A 19,184-nucleotide genomic window follows, 5' to 3' on the forward strand; every position below is an offset into this window, starting at 1 on the left:
TTTAGCCTGGTTTTTGTTCTTAGCTCATGTTGAATGTATTTGCACCCTCAAGTCATGAAAATCTGTTTCAGTTAACTGCTTGGGGAATACACGCGGAAATAGAAGGCTTTAGTGTGGTGTGGTGTGAGATTGATATTGTATTATTAGATTGAATATCATTGGATTTTAGACCTTGGGCTTGGGTAACAGTGATGGGCATTCTTCACCATTTTCTGACATCTTTACAGCAAATGATTAATAAATCAATAAGATTAATCACATTAATTCTTAAGAATCATCATAAATTGCACTCCTAAATGGATTAAATGTATAAATGATCAATAGATTTAAAAAGAATAAACGTAAGAATGAGTCTCAGCCCTTATTTGTAGTCACCTCATCATATTTTACATATTTTTTTGGGGACAAGCAGCAATTTATAATTAACAAGAAAGGTTACAAAACTAAAATTAAACTCATTGTGATACCCCTAATGGCTCTTATAACTGACGAATAGTAACTTTTGTTCCTCCAAGGTTTTGGAGTAAATTAAACAGAATTAATATTTTAATGTCCTATCATTTGCTCTAAACGAGGTGATCATTTTGTATTAATTGCTACCCCAACTGGGGCCCATCAGTGCCCCACGCCTGTCCAGAGACGGGGATGGAGCATCACCCAGCAGCATCACACTCCTCTGTACCTGCTCTCCTCCAACATGGACCAGTGTTTGGGCCCTGACGTCAGCCGTCACCGCCCTGCCTGCCTGCAGTGTCGGTGCCCACAGATGATGATGGAGACGGGAGAAGCGGCCTCGCCGTGAATCCCATCCGGGGAGGAGGAATTAAAGGAGCACGAGGAGTAAGGCAAGTATTAAAGGGTTGGCGGGGGGGGAGAAGAAAAAAAAAACACAACAACTTTCAGATGGGGACACCGAAACCTTTCACATCAGCCACCAGAAGAGATGCTCCGCGGCGGCCGAACGCGAAGGGAGCGGCGGGCTGAGCCGCTCCGGTCGGGGTGGTCCTCATCAGTTTGGCAGAGCTCCCGCGAGCGCGCCCACTGTGGAGGCGATTTAAGGCACGAGACATCCACCGGGTAAAAATATCAACTCAACCTCCCGCTGGTTTTTGTTTTCACCATCCCCGTGGATCTGATCGGACCGGAGGTGAAGAAATACCTTTAACAGGGTGGAGCTGCGGTTTCTTTAATAAATGATGAGGAATTCCGCTCGTCACTCTCAGCCTAATTGTGAAAGGCTGATTTGATGTTTATGTCTGACAGACGTTGTGTCCACTGATACTCAACCACAGCGCCTTGTTTATTTATTTATTTATTTATTTTTTGTGTGTGTCTAAACAATGACACAGGTGATGTTATGTCACCGGACCGACCGCTGTAGAGATGATGGCTGCTGGCTGGTGCGGGACTACCCCGAGCGTCCATGTAAAGCGCCCTGATAGAGGCTCTCCATGGAGGCTGTTTATGCAATCCGACGCAGTGTTGCAAGTGGGCTGATTTGATGCTACTGTCTCCATATGATCCCCAGAACTGCCAGGCCTTTTATGTTTCTGTGAAATATGCCCGGGCCTCGTGTGAAACAAGCGGAGGAGCTCGCGCTGCATGGGGATGAGGCTCTGAAAAAGAAAGGGGGCCCTTTCTGGAATTAAGCCGTAAAAAAGCAGTGGGAGCGGGAGGGAAGGGGTGAGGAAGACACCGGACTGACCATGTCGAAAGTTGTCAGTAACAAGGAGAAGAAATCCTTCAGTAAAAAACTCTTCCGGAGAAGCTCGGTCCGCTCCGTTGGGAGCTTTATGAACAGAGTTCTCCGGACTCTGTCGACTCTCTCTCATTTCGGTACCGACGAGCAGGCCGCCGAGGACGAGAAGGACGATGCAACTTTAATCCCGACCACCACCGGGGGGTCACTCCCTTCCGACGACAGCGACTGCGGGGGGTTCCCTTTCGGGGACAAGGTGCCGGGTGTCGCCGGACTCAAGAACCACGGGAACACCTGCTTCATGAACGCTATCTTGCAGTGCCTGAGCAACACCGAGCTCTTTGCTGAGTACCTTGCTTTGGAGCAGTTCAAAGGGGGAGAGACGACCGGCGGCAACGACAAGGCCAAGTCCAACGGGGTGCTGGTGGTGCAGAAGAAGGGGAGCCAGCAGCAGGAGGCGGGGGAGGTGACCGAGCAGCTGTCCGGTCTGGTTCGAGCTCTGTGGACCTTCGAGTACACGCCCCAGCACAGCAGAGACTTCAAGGTAGGCTGTGCACCGTGCAGGGGTCCTAACTCTAAATCTTTTTTTTTTATAAAACTGGTTTAAAAGTGTGATTCATCTTACAACAACTAGAAGAAAGATGGCGGTTTTGCTTTTCAGTGCACTCTGACCTAAATTAGTTCCATGTACTAGAATAAAGTTTCCAGATACCTTCAGTGCCCCTGATCTACTTAATACTCTCAGATGGACTTGTAACAAACTGAAATATTAGCTGTGAATATATTGATTTTTGCTGTTTGCCTTTAGGAACCCCATATTCAAATGATCCATGTGAGCATCTTAAGTCTAATTCTTAAAAGAAGAGTAAAGTCAGGGAGGTTGTTACAGATGGCCTTATTGGATAACCAGCAGCACCCGAGCCCCAGTTTATGCCTTTTGTGTACTGCCATTAAGGATAATGAAAAGTGGGACCATTAGGACCAAAGTGAACTTTTGTACAGTTGTTTTTTTCTGTATTCTCTCAGCACTGACATCTATAAACGCTCCAAATGCAGATGCTTTCGTCCCAGTGGTCGGTCTAAAAATATATTTAATATCATGAAATTCCTTCATTCATCAGACAGGGTCAGATGTAGTGATTATGTACTGGCCTTGAATAACTGCTTGAGTTTAGTCTGTTCCCTAATGCAAATATGATTATTGAATTTTATATTCTATATAGGAAAAAACAAGGTATAGTCGTGCTGTCTTTGGTCACAAGTCAGATTCAGCATGGCTCACAGCTTATGTAATATCTGTGCTCACAATCAGCCTTTTTAGAGAAAAATAAATTATAGTGAAACAGTCAACGTCAGTGTTTATAGACTAACGCTCCTTCCTTCAAAAGGTTGTTTTAGCTGGACAGCTGAGTCGTAGATCCGAGCTGTAATACAACTCCTGTGTTTTGCTTTGTTGTCTGTCCCACACCTCGTCTGCTCTTTCATGGTTTCACCCGACAAACCTGCATCTGAGCACTGAAAAGTTTGCCTGTCACAATCTCAAAGGTTGCTTCTTTCGCAACAGGGATACTTTATTTTGTGTCTTTTTTTCTGTCTGATAATCTATTTTCTTCTTTCAAAAGCTCAAAATACATAATAGGGAGGGACTAAATTGAACAGGGGCCATACAACCCATTGCTTATTCTTGACAGTGTTACTATTTCTGTCCATTTTTTTTCCTACTTTGGTTGCCAGCCAGAGTACAAACTGTCTGATTGGATATAGATTATTCTCTTGTGTGTGAGAGGCCTTGAACATATTTAACTCAGTAGGAAAATGAAGTGCAAACTCAGACTATCAGGCACTTCGATAAGGAATCGTTGTCTTTTTTTAACACTTTTTCTAATGCTAATATAAATTATTTTGGTAAGCACAATCCCAAACCATTGCTTTTTAATGCATCATTCTCTTAGGAGGACATAAAGTAATGTTACTGACTTTCTCTTCTAATATCTAAAAACAATCAAATAAAATAAACTTTTTAGATGAGCTGTATCTTGAAAGCGTTAGCAAAAATTAGATTGCTCTCCAACTTTACAGTCAGCTAATTGAACTTTAAAAAAACATGTCATTTTTGTTGTTGGTGTGCATTACAGCTCAGCGTGCTCATGTGACGGTTTTGTGCCTCTTGCCTGAGACCACAATCTGAGCCTAAACTGAGAGCACTTAGAGATCATTAGGAAGACATCCGTAATAATAACACAGGGGAATTATCCACTGTGTCTCAGAGTCCATTTTACTCTCAAAAGCATTTGGTTTGAGGATTATGTTGTTGCACACCAAACGGCCCAAGAGCACGATCTACACATGTAAATGGCGACGAGAGACATTCACCATTTGTGAAAAGCGATACATAATTTGAGACAATGTGACTGATGGTAAAACAAATCCAACAAATGGCGGTATTCTGTAAAATTATTAGAGTTAGACTTTATAGATTATGAAGGTCTTCTGTAGGGATATTATATAATAAACTTCAAGCAATAGTTTTTTTTTATTAATTAGCCTGCTTTGTATTGTCAATGCCTCGCAATACCACTTTATAAAATAAATATGTGATCACACATTTAAAGAGAATCATTTTAAAGGAATAGGAACCGTGCTTTTTAAGCGTACTGCATAATTCCTTATGTATTTGGGAGGTCATAAAGTTAAATCAGCAACTTCCTCATAATTTTTTTCTAATATCTCAAAAGATCCACACTAGACAGATGCCATTTTTTCTCTGTCAGGAGGTTTCATTGTGGTAATGATGTATTTCCTTTATGTTAAAGTGTACCACTAACCTGGTTGTTGAGCCAAAACACATTTGTTTTATGTTTTAAACACCAAAATGTATTAACTTTAAAACAGTTCAATTTTAATGGATGCTTACAATCTTAAATACATTGTGTTTATTTTAATACACTGCTAATCAATCCCCAGAAAAAATCTAACAACATGGAAGCTGTTGTGAAAGAATAAACATTTATTTTGCGACGATAGATAGATAGATATACTTTATTGATTCCAAGCTGGGAAATTGCAGTAGTTTAAAATGTGAAAGATTTCGTAGATGACCCTGTTGTTCCAGTACAGTACGTACTCTCCATTAGATTACTTACAACTGAGTTCATAGACACTAAATGTCTGTTCCGTTGCATTTATCTGGCACAATATTTTGTCACTTCCACTGATTACTTTTACATAAAGCATCAGGACACTTCCCTTTATTCACCAGAACCTTGAGAAGAACTAACAATTCTTGTGTGTGCTATTTATAAGAGATTCAGATATTCAAAACAACGCATCATTAATCTGCATTTCACTCACAGCCTAAATCTCTAAATTGTTTTTTCCTTAAAACTGTCTCATAATCAGAGGAGTCTACTGAGGCTAGCTTGAGATCTGCATTCATCAACAGACCTTTACTGAAAGACAACCTCTGTGGCTGCAGAAGGAAGGCTAGCTCTAAGTACAAAATGCTGACGCTGGCTTGGTAATGCCTTCAAAATGAGGAATACAGTCCCATAGGACAGGCAGGGATGGCATGCAGTGCACACTCCCCTCATATCTTTGACCTTGCGTGACATTTGATAGCCAGTAGAGGTGACTTTATAGCTGCCAGCCTGGGTGGCTCTGTCGAGTACACACTGTTGTCATCTCCGATAGCTAATTGTTGGTGAGGTTAAGCTGTCGATTTTCAGCCTGTGTCCTGGTTTTAAAAAGCTTCTCCTGGCCTGCATCTCACCATCACCCACACTGCTGCTGACCTTTAGGATTGTGCTGAGCATCACCATGGTCAGATGTACTGAATCATTTATGATGAGGCAAAGATGTTAAAAAAAAAAAAGGGAAAAAAAGAAATGGTATTCATTGCATTTTAAATTCATTTCTGTTTTAAGAGCAGTTCACTTAAACCATAATTTGTTTGTCCTGCTGTCGTCTGCTGCAGAATGTAGTGTCGAAGAGCGCCCTCCAGTTCAAGGGTAACTCCCAGCACGACGCCCAGGAATTCCTCCTCTGGTTGCTGGATAGAGTTCATGAAGACCTCAACCATATCGTCCACCCCGACATCAGACCCCCCAGGAAGGTAAACAGCAACTTAGAACACAGTTAGATGTTACAATTGCAGTTTAGATTACTTTACATACAGATATAGACCAGTATAATGTGAATATCTGAACATTGCTTTTATGTTTTGACTCAATGTTGCCCCTTTTGTGTTGCCCGACTGATAACTGTCGCCCAATATTGCGATAAACTGAATTTTTACGACACTAAAACTGTAATACTGGTGACTACTGCTGTTATTTAACATGCAATATATTATAAATGTTCAGTGTCTATCTTGTTTTTGCAGCCTCCAGTAGAAGAGGAAAATGCCCCTGAAGGATCTCCACTACCAGCACCTGGATCTTTTGTACAGGAGTTGTTTCAGGCACAATACAGGTGAAATATTCAGTTGCTGGTGTATAATCTGTTTATACCAAATGTAAATACTAATGTACTATCAGCTGACGTTAATATGAACTATCTAAAATCAATTAGGAACTTGCAGTAAGTGCTTCCTTCTGTATCAAGGGAGAATCTGCCCAAACACCTAACACACAACTTTGCAATGAAATACTCTCAACTCAAAGTTCACTCGTGAGCTTTTTCCAGAGCTTTTTACCATATCCTGTGAGAGAGAACAGAACTTGCACAACAGAACTTCAATCACTTGATAACAACAAGTGACCAAGTGATTACAATTACAAAAGGAAACAGGGATCACAAGTTTAAACTTCAGTTTCATTAAGTCTGTATGCTATTTTGTCTAACTCTTATACTTTTTTCATTATATACTAACACTGATGTTTAAAAATATGCAACAATAATGTGACAGTATCTTCGAATCATCTATCGAATTATCCTCCCAGCACTGTACTGATCAATACTGTGACCACCCTACTAACTCTAATCCTGTCCATTTATGTATTCCACCAATTAATTAAAATTAAAATTAAAATTAAAGGAATAATTTGACATTTTGGCTGTCTTTCCGATAGTTAGATGAGCAGATCGAGACTGTACAGTGTCTGTTTGGTAAAATATATAGCTACAGCAAGCAATTCATTAGCATAGCTTGAATGGAAACTGGAAACAAGGTGACACAGCTAGCCTGGGTTTGTCCAAAACTAACATCCACCTTCCAGGACCTTTAAAGTCCATTAACGTATTATAATTCTTATTGTTTAAATTGTACAAAAACCAAGGTCTAAATATGACATGCTGTGGTTTTCACGACGTTGTGTGCTGGACTTGGACTTGGCTGGAATTAGTATGGCACATAACTCCTGTAACTACAATATGTCATTTTTATACTTGTTACACACTGGTTTTTGTACTGATTAAACAAATTAAATATAAAATGTTAATCAGTGAGCCTAACTCCGCCTAATACAAGTTGATAGTAGAAAGATTAAGTACCTTTGGACAGAGCCAGACTAGGTGTTTCCAGGATTTGTGCTAGATTTATACTAATTTAACTACTTGTTTATTATTCTCATCATGTCTCTGTGTAGGTCCTCCCTGACTTGCCCTCACTGCCAGAAACAGAGCAACACCTTTGATCCTTTCCTCTGCATCTCACTGCCAATCCCGGTACCTCACACACGGTAAGGTGACTCTGCATCTAGTTTATCAGTAAGACAATATCTGTCAGGCAAAAGAAGTCCCTGTATCCAAAAATGCAACGAGACTAGATCCAGTCTGAACATGGCATAAAAAAGAGTGTCAAACCCGACCCAAACAAACACCATGAAAGATCTGACAGGAGAAAGCTAAAATTAGAAGATGCTGTCTATCTTTGAAACATCAGTCCAGCCATGGTTATGAAACAGCCAATTAATTTCAGTCTTTCTGTGTTGCAGGCCCTTGTATGTGACAGTGGTGTACCAAGGAAAGTGCTCCCACTGTATGAGAGTCGGGGTGGCGGTGCCCCTTTCTGGCACCGTGTCCAGGCTGAGACAAGCTGTGGCCCAAGAGACCAAAATCCCTGCCCAACAGGTGCTGTCTTATTAGAAACTTCCCTTTTTAAGGCCATTAATGTATCAAAGTAAGAGGATTAACGATAGTGGAGAAGGAGGGATTTCAGTGAGCCATGAGAGAATTTGGTGGTTAAGTTTTTGTTTGCTCTCATAGTGGGAGACAAGGATTATCTCTGTTGATTTGTACAGTATTTTATCATCCGTGCTTTATAAATATCTATATGTATAGACTGTGTTTAAGAATATAAAACCTCTTTTGATATTTGGAACCTCCATTATGTTTCACTCCTTTTCAACAAATGAATAAATACGCATGCAAACCGCTGTCTGCTTTTGTTCAGATCGTCCTCACTGAGATGTACTATGACGGCTTTCATCGCTCCTTCTGCGACGACGATGACGACCTTGAGATCATCCAGGAGAGCGACTCCATCTTTGCCTTCGAGACACCTGAGCTATTCAGACCAGAGCAGATCCGCTCCAAGCGAGGCGGTACGACATCCTGTTTATTCCCCCAGAAATTAGTTTAGCCCTTTGTCTTATTATGTCAGTAGGAGTCATGATTAGATTAGAAATGGACTAATATTGGAGAAGTGCTTTATTCAGGGAGATGCTACGTATGCACACTACCCAGCATGTTGGAATGATTTTTGAAGCAGCCGAGTGTGTCGTTTTCGTTTACTTAAGATTTCACATTTGTAACTTTTGTGTGTTTTTTACAGGGAGCCCACATGCAAATCTCAACCAGAACAACCTAAAGTACGGCACAGACAATAGTAGGATATCCACACAAATGCAAGAGCCTACAACTCCACCTCAGAGTCCCAATAAGAACAGCGGGCAGGCTGAGAAGATTGTCCTATTGGTGTGTAACAGAGCCTGCGCTGGACAGCAAGGACGCAGGTATTAAACAACACTTGTAAACGTATAATTCAGTATCCCAAATAATTCATTAAAAGTGATGCAGGTCTAACTGTTTTGTTTTTGTAATGCTTGCAGGTTTGGTAATCCATTCATCCTGTATTTGGAGCGTACGGTGACATGGGATGTGCTTCAGAAAGAGATCTTGGAGAAGATGCGGCATCTTTTGCGCCCTGGAGTCTTTGTGCAGGTACAAACTCATTAACACATCAACACTTTGATTTTAATCATTTTCAAATGATGTTTACACGTTCTTACTGTCTTATCCTGGATGGTGTGTAGGTAGGGCCCTTCACTTTGCGTGTGGTAGGAGTGGTTGGGATCACATATCTCTTGCCTCAGGAGGAACAGCCGCTCTGCCATCCCTCTGTGGAGAGGTAATGCCACTTATCACCACCAGGGAGGAGTGTTACCTCACTTACTTGAATTGTCATTATATAAACCCTGCAGTGTGCTCAATCCACTTGAAGTTGATTGAAGAGCTACAGTATGTAGGCTGACTCTTCAGTGGTATTGATGTAAAAATATCTCCTGAGATGTATAATAGCTTGTCTGGTTTTATGGATTTTCTTCTAAGAAGGTGTTGACCTCTGTGGTTGTTGCATGGATTTTTAAAAAATGAGGAGAATGAGAACAAATGTGCTTCTTTACTGCCGTATGAAAAAACCAACAGAAAATAAACTCTCAATATTAGTTTCTCTTAGCTTAGTTTGGTTTGCCAGAAAGAAAATTGAAACTTATTCTATTATAGCCTCTTAAAATTCTGCATATGACTATCTGCTAAATAATTAATATAAAAAATAAAATGTGGGATTGTCTTTATCTAACTTTCAACAGGGCATTCAAGTCTTGCGGTCCTGGAGGGCCCCCTCACGTCAAAATTGTTGTTGAATGGGACAAAGAGACGAAAGACTAGTAAGTGATATCTAGCACGCGCTGAAGCTCCAATCGCACACACTTTATAAAGCTCAGGGCAGATGTGTGATGATGTGATGTAAAGGTCTTTTGAAGTTCTGGGTGATCCCTCTGTGACTTCCTCATGTTCTGCCCGCAGTCTGTTCAAAAGAACGGAGGATGAATACATACCAGATGCTGAAAGTGTGCGTCAAGTAAAGGAGCAGCACCTGCAGCCTCAGACCTGCTCACTTGCACAGTGCTTTCAACTCTACACCAAAGAGGAACAGGTAGGCTGAGACATGGTATCATGTAGGCTGCAGTAGTGAGGAGAATATCACTGATACTGGATACACATTTGGAATAAAGAAGGTTTTGTTAATTGTTTTTTATTTCTTGCTCCATGCCATTATTCAGTAACAGTTGCCTCTCCTCGCCTTATACAGAGTGTTAAAAAAATGCTGGTTTGAGTGAGCAAGGGTTAACTGTGGGGGATGAATTTGTTGGATTCAATTGCTATCCATTTGATCTTAGAAGTGATGCCAAGATGCCAGACATGGGGTGGGGTTGGTGTTGGCAGACAAAGTGAAAATTACAAACACTAGATGGTAGTACAATTACACATTTCCATGTTTGTAATATTGTAATATTGTTTATGACACAAACATGTTAACAGGTAAAAGACAAAGTAGAAGGTGATCTGGAGTTAAGTTACTCTTTAATAATTGATTTTTTCCCCACATCAATATCAGCTCGCTCCTGATGATGCATGGCGATGTCCACACTGTAAGCAGCTTCAGCAGGGCAGCATCAAGCTCAGTCTGTGGACCCTGCCGGACATCCTCATACTTCACCTGAAACGCTTCAGACAGGTACTGCTAGTCTTGGAAATGAAGTTGCCGAAATGCTCAGATTCCTAAAAGTACAAAAAATATGTGTGTGTGAGAGAGAGAGAGAGAGAGAGAGAGAGAGAGAGAGAGAGAGAGAGAGAGAGAGAGAGAGAGAGAGAGAGAGAGAGAGAGAGAGAGAGAGAGAGAGAGAGAGAGAGAGAGAGAGAGATTTAAATGTGTTTCAACCTCAGGATGGGGATCGACGAATGAAGATGCAGAACATGGTGAAGTTCCCGCTCACAGGCATGGACATGGCGCCTCATATGGTGAAAAGGAGCCAGAGCAGCTGGAGTCTCCCCTCCCACTGGTCACCATGGAGACGGCCTTATGGGATGGGCCGTGACCCAGAAGACTACCTTTATGACCTGTACGCAGTGTGTAACCATCATGGGACCATGCAGGGAGGACATTACACAGGTAATAGACCGGCACCAACAGCCAATAACCAATGGGGTTGTTGTATTAACAGATTTTTACTTTCATAAAAGCTCTTTAAGATATTTATAATATTTCATTGCATTGTGTCTTGTAGCTCACTGTAAGAACTCCATTGATGGACAGTGGTATTGCTTTGATGATAGCGATGTTCATCCCATATCTGAAGATGAGGTCTGCAAGCCGACTGGTTACATCTTGTTTTATCAAAGACGTGCCACTATTCCATCCTGGTCTGCCAACAGTTCTGTGGGAGGTAATCTTTGTTGATATTAGCTCGTACAGTCTCTCATGTACATGTTTAAATGTTCTGTGTAGAATATATTATGCATGTTCAGCCACTGTCTGTTTGGGACTTTAGGATCCACCAGTTCCTCTTTGTGTGAGCACTGGATTAGTCGGCTGATGGGTAGCCGTCCACCTAGCCAAGCCTCATCTGGTTCCTCCAGACGTACCTCATTGGCCTCCCTCTCTGAGTCGGCTGAGTTTGCTGGTGAACGGAGCGAGGATGATGGTGAGAGACTCATCCAAAGACACACATTCTTGGCTTTTTTTTTTCAATGCTTCAAAAGGTGACAAATATAAATATTTTCTTAAAGAATCTTATATTGATGTGTATCTTTCTATCGTGCAGGCTTATCGAGCCGGCCAGCAGTAAGGGGCATGCAGAGACAAACTTTCTCCTCAAGATCTTCCATTGCCAGCCCGCTGGTGCTCAGTGAGAATGGTACTAAACCATCCTGGTCCCACTCTGCTAAGCTTCAACTCCGTTCCAACTCTCCCTCGCGCTTCTCCCTGGAATCCCACTCCTCCTCCCCGACACTGGAGAGGATAGGAGAGGTGGTTGATAGCAAGCTGTCAACCTCCTGTTTCCCTGGTTCACCTAAGCCAGAAAAATTGTCAGGGGTCAAGTCGGCCCTTGCAGCTTCGGATAGTAATCCAGGCAGTAAGAGGCTGATAGAGCAGGTTCACTCGAAGGCCGTGGCACAGGCAGAGCAGAGAAGCTCCATCCAAGCTGGGGATAACAACAATGTAGTCACTGGTGCTGAGCCGGTCAGTCCTCGACATGGGGCAGCCGCAAAGGAGCCGAAACGGGAGAGAAATGGGTCTGCAGATGGCGCTGGTGTTAAAAGGACCTCAGCGAAGACTGGGTTAGAGAGTGAAAGGAGTCCCAAGAAGCGTGCTGCCACCTCCTCAACGTCATCCAGCTCTCTGTCTCCTGCGTCCCCAGCCATGGACAAGTTACCGTCTCGAACACAGACCAAGAGTGCAGCGTCAGCGTCAGCGTCAAACCCCAAGGACAAAAGCGAAGGACCACCTAAAACTAGCAAGGCCGGTTCCTCAAGAACAGCAACCCCCTCCAAGAAAGGGTCATCCCAACCCCCAGAGGTATTACATCCTGACTCTGCCCAGCAGAGAAAGAGTGGTTCTCCAGGATTACAAAGCTCACACCCTCAGAGGAGGACGTCACCCAGAGGGGGAGGCGAGAAAAGCTCAGCCTCAGGAAGGACTAGAGCAGCAGACAGGAGCACTAGCCGTGAATCCTCACGGACCAATGTGGTCCCAGAGAGGAAGGTTAATCCTGGAGGTCCTCCCTCCAGGTCGAGTGCTGCTAGTAGAGTGGAGGCCAGGCCGGGCCGTCCTGTAGAGAACAAGGCTGCGGGCCGAAGCTCAAGCAGTAGCTCCTCCATAACTAGCCTCCGATCTTCGAGTGTAGGTGTTTCCTCTGCAAGTGCAGCCACACCACCAAGGGGACCTCAAAGGAACAGTAAGACAGAGGAGAAAGGTTTATCTTTCTTCAAAACTGCTCTGAAGCCAAAAGAGACCCGTAAGTCAGTTAATGGTGGGAAAGCAGGGGTGGGAGAAGCTAAAGGAAGTCCAGAGGATGGTGGCGGGGATGCAGCTAAAGAAGGAATCCCGCACGGAGCGAGCAAGAAAGCCCAAAATGTGGCCTCAGAGGCCCAGACTAATGTGACCACAGCCAAAGACAAGGAGTCCTCTAAGGCGTCCGCTGCAGCTAAGCATTCACTGCTGCCCTCCACAAAATCCAAGCTTTCTGGAGCAGAAACAACCACCCAGTCCTCTGCCAATGCAAAAGACCCTTCAAAGAAAGAGCCTGCTAAAAAGACAATGCAGTCGAGGAAGATCCCCATCAACTCTACACAAACTTGCCAGAGGGCCAAGTAACATTATTTTAAAGGCCTGATAACAATCTCTCTAGTGCAGCTCTGAGGTGTTTTATCCATCTAACTAGACTGAGTGTCTAACAACATCTTTAAAGCACCTGTAGCTTTTCAGTGGTTACTGAATACCAGCTGCCATACTGGACAATTACTGTCCACGTTGTTAAATAGTTATTTAGGAATGGATTTTAACAAAGCACTTTGTATGGATTGCATTGATTTTGAGGAATATTATAATGTATTGTAAATAAGCATGGACTGCACATGTATTGAAATTATTGCCTTGTTCTGTCTGTAGCATAGTTGAGAGAAGTACATCTCAGTAGGAGGTGAAAATAAAAGTGACTTTGCACAAGATGGAAAGCAGATATAATGGTGGAAAGGAACTTTTGAGATACATCAAACATGGACTACTCAGTCGCCAAAGGAAGTTTACTGGCAATTTTTAACATGCTGATGCAGTGAAACACTGGATTATTTCCAAAAATCTTTATGTACAGCTCTCCTTCAATATTGAGAGCCATATGTCAACAACAAACATCAGTGCCTCAGATAATCAAAGTAAAGTATTTAATCTAAATTGTATAATTCCAGGTGTTGGTAAATTTATAATTCAATTTTAATATTTATTAAGCACTGAAAATGTCATTTCAAGTAAAACACAATTCAAGCCTATTTAACCTGAACTGCTGTTTACATTATGCTCCTTGGTGTAGTCATTGTGCAACAGCCTTTAAGAAGTATTTTTGTGCAGCCAGAATCAAGACTGTCATCGAGAGGCCGAGGAGAAGTGCAGGAATGAATGAAGCATGTGTCGTTGGTGTTAAATGTCTGGAGACTTTGGTTTGTGATGGTTCTTAAATGTTTGTGTTTTATTTACCTGTAATAACCTGTTACCCCTCAGACAACTCCGCCCACCCCCACCCGTCACCACCTTTGCCCTCCAGCTGCCGATGGCGACACTTAACTGCGGGTGCCCATGTTCCTCATGGGGATCTGCCTCTTCAGACTGCCAGACATCTCCAAACATTCCTCTCAGATGAACACAGGGTTAATGTAAAAAGCCACTACGCACACAGACAACATGTTCAACAGACAGCTGGGATGCCTTCGTTGAAACACCATACATGTACATAGAGCATTATGGTACGTTTGAGTCAACCCATCTTCTGCCTTCACATGTGACATCACAGCTTGTGCACATTTTTAGCTTGCATTACAGAGTAGATCAACACTGAACACACCGACATAGATTGAGAAAAGAGATCACCACTCATGAAGTATATGACAGTTGTTGCATGAAAAATTGCTTATGCATGCACTTAACTATGCAAGCAGATTCTTGCTAATGCCCACACTGAGTATGTAGACGTGCTACTCTTGGATGTGTATATATTTCTAACTGTATATTTTTCCAAATGCCAGCATCAGAGAGCATGTTAAGGCATCCTTTATTAAAGCTTTGTTTGCACATTTCTTCAAAGTAATATACATTTTGTATGAATGATAAGTATTGCTCATTCACTCCCTCAAAGTAAATCAACTAACTTGCAAATTAATGTTTTCTGCATTGTATTCATTTGTCTCATGTTTTTCTCACAATTTCAAACCTTTACAACCTTTAACAGAAGACTTTTTTATATGGCTTTGGCTAGAAAACATGGCTGCGGTTTAGAAGTTGGGGTATAACTTTCATTTATCATCTGTAATAGTTCTACCAGATCCTGAGAGCTGAAAAATTAAAATGACACTGGTCGGAAGACAGTTGTGTTTTATACAAGAACTAATGGCTTGTTGTCTGGTTCTAAATATATACAGTTTGACTTATCCTTTATAACCACTCTGTCTTCTGCTTTTGTCTGAAGATCCCAAAAAAGTAATGATGCGCGATTTGATATTGTTTTTTGTTCAATTCTTGTATGATCAAATCTGTCTCAAAGAACCTACTACAACAATACTGGTGTCTTGACAAGACAGATTTCACTGTGAAATTGCACTGGAAGGCATCATTAACTCATTTTGTAACAGAAGTCCCACCAGTTACAAATGTAATAATGGTTGTAATAATATACATCAGAATTAGAGATTTATTGAATGTCAGTGTCACAGTAAAGGATGAGTGATCATCAGTAACCCAAGCAGCCGGACCACAAGTTACTTCATATGGTGCAGAAAAGAAGAAATGATTATCTTTAGTGCCTGGTGGCTACAGTGTGTTGATACTGTGCTATTCCATCCAACACATGCAGTATATAAACTGACAAAACGTATGTCACATCAACATTAAGGGAAACTTTTCAGTGTTGACAAAATGAAACGGATGTATTCATCTAACAAAATGCTGCGTGGAGTGATTTATTTTCACAAATGCATGAGAATGATCAAACATTTTTATTTTTCCATTTATATTCTGTGATAAAATGTAATTTTTGACATGTACTGTGTTTATCTTTCTTGGGGGGTTACAGTGTGTGTTGGCATTGATTTAGCAATGCAAGACAAACAAAAACAAAATAAAATTATGTCATTAAGTTGACATGTTGTTGACATGCTGCTTTGAGTGATTTTCATTTTCATGTAGTTTTTCTACAGATACATTTCAGGACATTTCTTGTTTTCTCCACTTGGTGGAGCTCAGTGTTTACTGAAAAGTTTCACCAGACACAAAAATAATGAGTTAGAAAAATAAAGCAACACTGGTGAATTTGTCCCTGAGAAATGCCCTTCAGTTTGAACTTGTGGGATTATTAAGATATATAGTACCGTCAAATCCAATGCTGCCAGTGAGGGAGATGATGTGTTATTAAACTACAGCACCATCATTTATTTAGAGCTGATTCAATTGTGGTTTTATTAGTTTGGCCCAAGGCTGGGCATATTAAGAGTTAATGCTGCCTATTTGTCTTTCTATTCTTGTAATTTTGTATAACAGTCATCAGTTTGGGGAATTACATTTTCTCCCGCTCACTTCTCACCTCTCGTGCAGTCTGAGAAGTGATGAAATTTTAAAAATTGCCTGTGGTGTGACGGAGCTGCAACATGCTTCTCTTCACATGCAGCAGAAATACTGAGTTGTCAGAAATGAACATTTTGTCTTGTGTTCTAAAGAAAAAACGTGAGGCTGTTCAATTAATATGCATGTATGAATGTAATTAAAAAACTCACAGACTGCAGCCCGGCACAAGATCATTCTGTAAAGGAGCCAACCCTCCTCTAGCGCTGAAATCAATAATCATTTGCCAATTGTATCAGTTCCAAGAGAACATCATTAGCAAGACCTCAGTGGAGAATTCAGCAACTTTTATCTGGATTTAACACACAAAACCGTGACATTACCCTTCTCGACTCCTGAACGTAATGCATCCAGCATGCTGAATTAGTTTACACGCTTTGCGTTTGCTACATTAATGTGCTTGATGCATTGTAGAAAGGCAATCTAATCTAATCTTATTGATCAATCCAATCTTGGTATCTCCTGTGGCCAAATTCAATCCTTGGTACTGCAGCTAAGTCTCCATTTTGAGTCCCACTCTGTCCCTGGATAGAAGGAGATGATGAGCAGGATCTTCGTGGTTAGCTTTCACTTTGCTGTTTGGATGGATTGGTGCATTGACTACTGGGGTAAAGTTGCCATACAATATCATAAACACCACTATAATATAACACGTGTACAATATAATCCAATTCAATAAAAATGCAACATTGCAATCCTTATAATTATGCTACAAACTGTTCCTTTAACCCTGTAGTATATTTTTTTAGGTCAATGTTTGTGGTGATGTATGACATTATTTTATATTAAAATACACAACATACTGTATTATGTAATATATAATAATAATAATATAATAATCTTGCTATGGCAGTAGTCTTTATAAAATATACTTTAGTGCAATAAACACACTGATCTGGAGCCAAAAATTACCATGCAGTTGAATGACTACCTCTATGATAAATTTTGGTAGCAGTATATGCAACACAGCCAATTAACTGTATTTTTACACAGTGATATTTTATTGTTTGTTTACTTTTAACACGCATTCAAGACATCCATGAACACCACAGACAGAAAACCCAAAGGAGTCTGGGACATTTAAAAGCTTGACAGAAGACTCACAAAAAAGGTGGTAGCAGGTAAGTGGGAAACTAAAAAGCAGCTGGCAGCAGCTGGGTTGAATACCCTTCATATCAGATATGTTGGTATTTATAGATAAGAGAGCATTCTCAAGTGCCTTTAACAGCAAAAATGCCTTTTAAGTAATTTAATAGTGATTTTCTTTTCTTAAAACAAATGCAAAAGAATCTAACAATACGTTGAGATGATGCCGTTCATCTAGTTTCATTCAATATTTTTTTGATATCTTAAAGAAAAACGGCGAGAGAATAAATAGCACATTCAGAAAGTATATATGTAAGTATTAAAACACTAATTTGCTTTATTCAGCACACTCAGGAGTTTTGCTGCTACAGCCTTACTTGGTCTGCATGACTATTGACTGTGGTGACTAATATTAGCAACTTTAGATGTATAACAGACATTATTGAGTGTGTTTGTAGACTGTGTAACCCTTCTTTTCTTGTGCTGCTGTTTGCTACATTTTAACATTTGACATTATTCCATAATAGCTATTTGTATGGCAAAGTGGCTGCTCAGTTAGCTACATGGATAGGCTTTAAATTACTGTGAATTCATACTGTTTCAGCACTGAAAAAACATGTATTTGCAATTGGATGCAGTGATATTCCATCATAATATTTATTTATCAGTTTTATTGATAGATTGTACACTGCTAAGAATCTTAGTCATTTAAAGACAACTTGAGTTGATGTTTCAGAAAGCAGCAAGTCATTAAAGCATCCTGAAATCAGTATTGTGGTTTGTTTGTCTTCCTCAGCAGTGCTAGTTCAGTTGATGGCTGCTATTTCTAGTTACCTTAGAGTGTATGGTATGTGCCTCCCTGCCCACTTATATGCCTTAAAATAGCAACCAACACCTTGCATCGAGAAACTGAAATGAAACAGGAAAAAAATGGCACCTATCATAAATAGCTTCCTTTGGGTTCTCTTTGTTTTATCATTATTATTATCATCATTCATTTATTTATTTCTTGTCATTCTCAGAGTTGGAGAAAACTCCTGTGACTCTAAATATTTCCAACAAACCCTTATTCAATTAATCATCAATAGAGAATTTTAGAATCACACCAAATAACAACCTACACATAACTTAATGTTTTCTCAATGTGAGCCTTTTTTTTTCTCCACCGAATGAAAAACAAATTCAATTATTCACTTGTTTCAGGAATGAGCATGTCAATTATTTCTCTTCTCTTGAGTCCAGCGATGCAGTACTTTAGTTCCCTTTTAATTGGAGATGAAAAATCTAGCAAGCCTTGAGTGCATTTGGAGACAGAACTGCTTTTTAGGCAATGCAATATACATGACGTGTCACGTGGGACAACCACGGCTGAATTACATAACCCCCGAGCAGCGAGTGGTGCCTTGAAAAGAACTTTAACACCCAACGAGATTGTGCTTGTAGCAAAGGCAAGACCCATGAATTGTCAGGATTTATCCTCATAGTACCGTTAAGGAGTCATTTGGGATCACACAAGCTTTTTTTATGCAGCAGAACCATCATACAGGATATAATCTCAAGCATCCTCCACTAAGCCTAGTACCAACTCCCAGCTTTAATTGTATAAGGTTTTAGCTTAAGTGTAATTTTCCTGCTTTGATTAATACATTCACTGACGTTTTAGGGAACTAAGTGCTGTTTCTGCTTAAGATGGCAGAGGATATACCTTAACCTGTAAAATGTCTGAGACCCAGCTAGCAGTTACATTCCTCCCACGCATTGCACATTCATTTCTTCTCTATAATGCACAGAAGTCTGTAGCTGGAATCCCAAGGCCTTGCCAACACTGAGGACTCATCAGGATGCTAGAGAGCAAGGTGTGAAGTGTCAAAGTTGGACATACAGCCAGCGCATGTCTGCCTCGCTTCCTCTGACACTCATCCTACACCATTGGCTGTGCGAGGAGTGATTGACTGAGAGGTTGATTATGCTTCTTCCAGCCAGGTGGTTGGCAGGCAGAGAGACGCATATCAC

The 19,184-nt window shown here is 41.0% G+C and overlaps 1 protein-coding gene across 1 annotated transcript; it reads left to right on the plus strand.

Moving 5' to 3' along the window:
• Window positions 1-89: 89 nt before the first annotated feature.
• LOC127373376 (ubiquitin carboxyl-terminal hydrolase 31-like) lies at window positions 90-15,619 on the plus strand. Its single transcript, XM_051417795.1, has 16 exons — window positions 90-2,243; window positions 5,673-5,810; window positions 6,081-6,169; window positions 7,285-7,377; window positions 7,633-7,768; window positions 8,091-8,241; window positions 8,472-8,652; window positions 8,749-8,860; window positions 8,953-9,047; window positions 9,508-9,585; window positions 9,725-9,854; window positions 10,317-10,436; window positions 10,646-10,871; window positions 10,987-11,145; window positions 11,251-11,403; window positions 11,524-15,619. The coding sequence occupies exons 1-16, from the start codon at window positions 1,707-1,709 to the stop codon at window positions 13,074-13,076; spliced, it is 3,951 nt and encodes a 1,316-aa protein (XP_051273755.1). The 5' UTR covers window positions 90-1,706; the 3' UTR covers window positions 13,077-15,619.
• Window positions 15,620-19,184: the final 3,565 nt, after the last annotated feature.

This window comes from Dicentrarchus labrax, unplaced genomic scaffold (genome assembly GCF_905237075.1).
Source record: "Dicentrarchus labrax unplaced genomic scaffold, dlabrax2021, whole genome shotgun sequence".
Lineage (NCBI taxonomy): Eukaryota > Metazoa > Chordata > Actinopteri > Moronidae > Dicentrarchus > Dicentrarchus labrax.

Coding starts and splice junctions, on each gene's coding strand:
- LOC127373376 (XM_051417795.1), top strand. CDS start 1,707: ATGTCGAAAGTTGTCAGTAACAAGGAGAAGAAATCCTTCAGTAAAAAA. Junction 8,861..8,952: donor GCCCTGGAGTCTTTGTGCAG/GTACAAACTCAT, acceptor GATGGTGTGTAG/GTAGGGCCCTTCACTTTGCG. Junction 11,146..11,250: donor TGCCAACAGTTCTGTGGGAG/GTAATCTTTGTT, acceptor TTGGGACTTTAG/GATCCACCAGTTCCTCTTTG.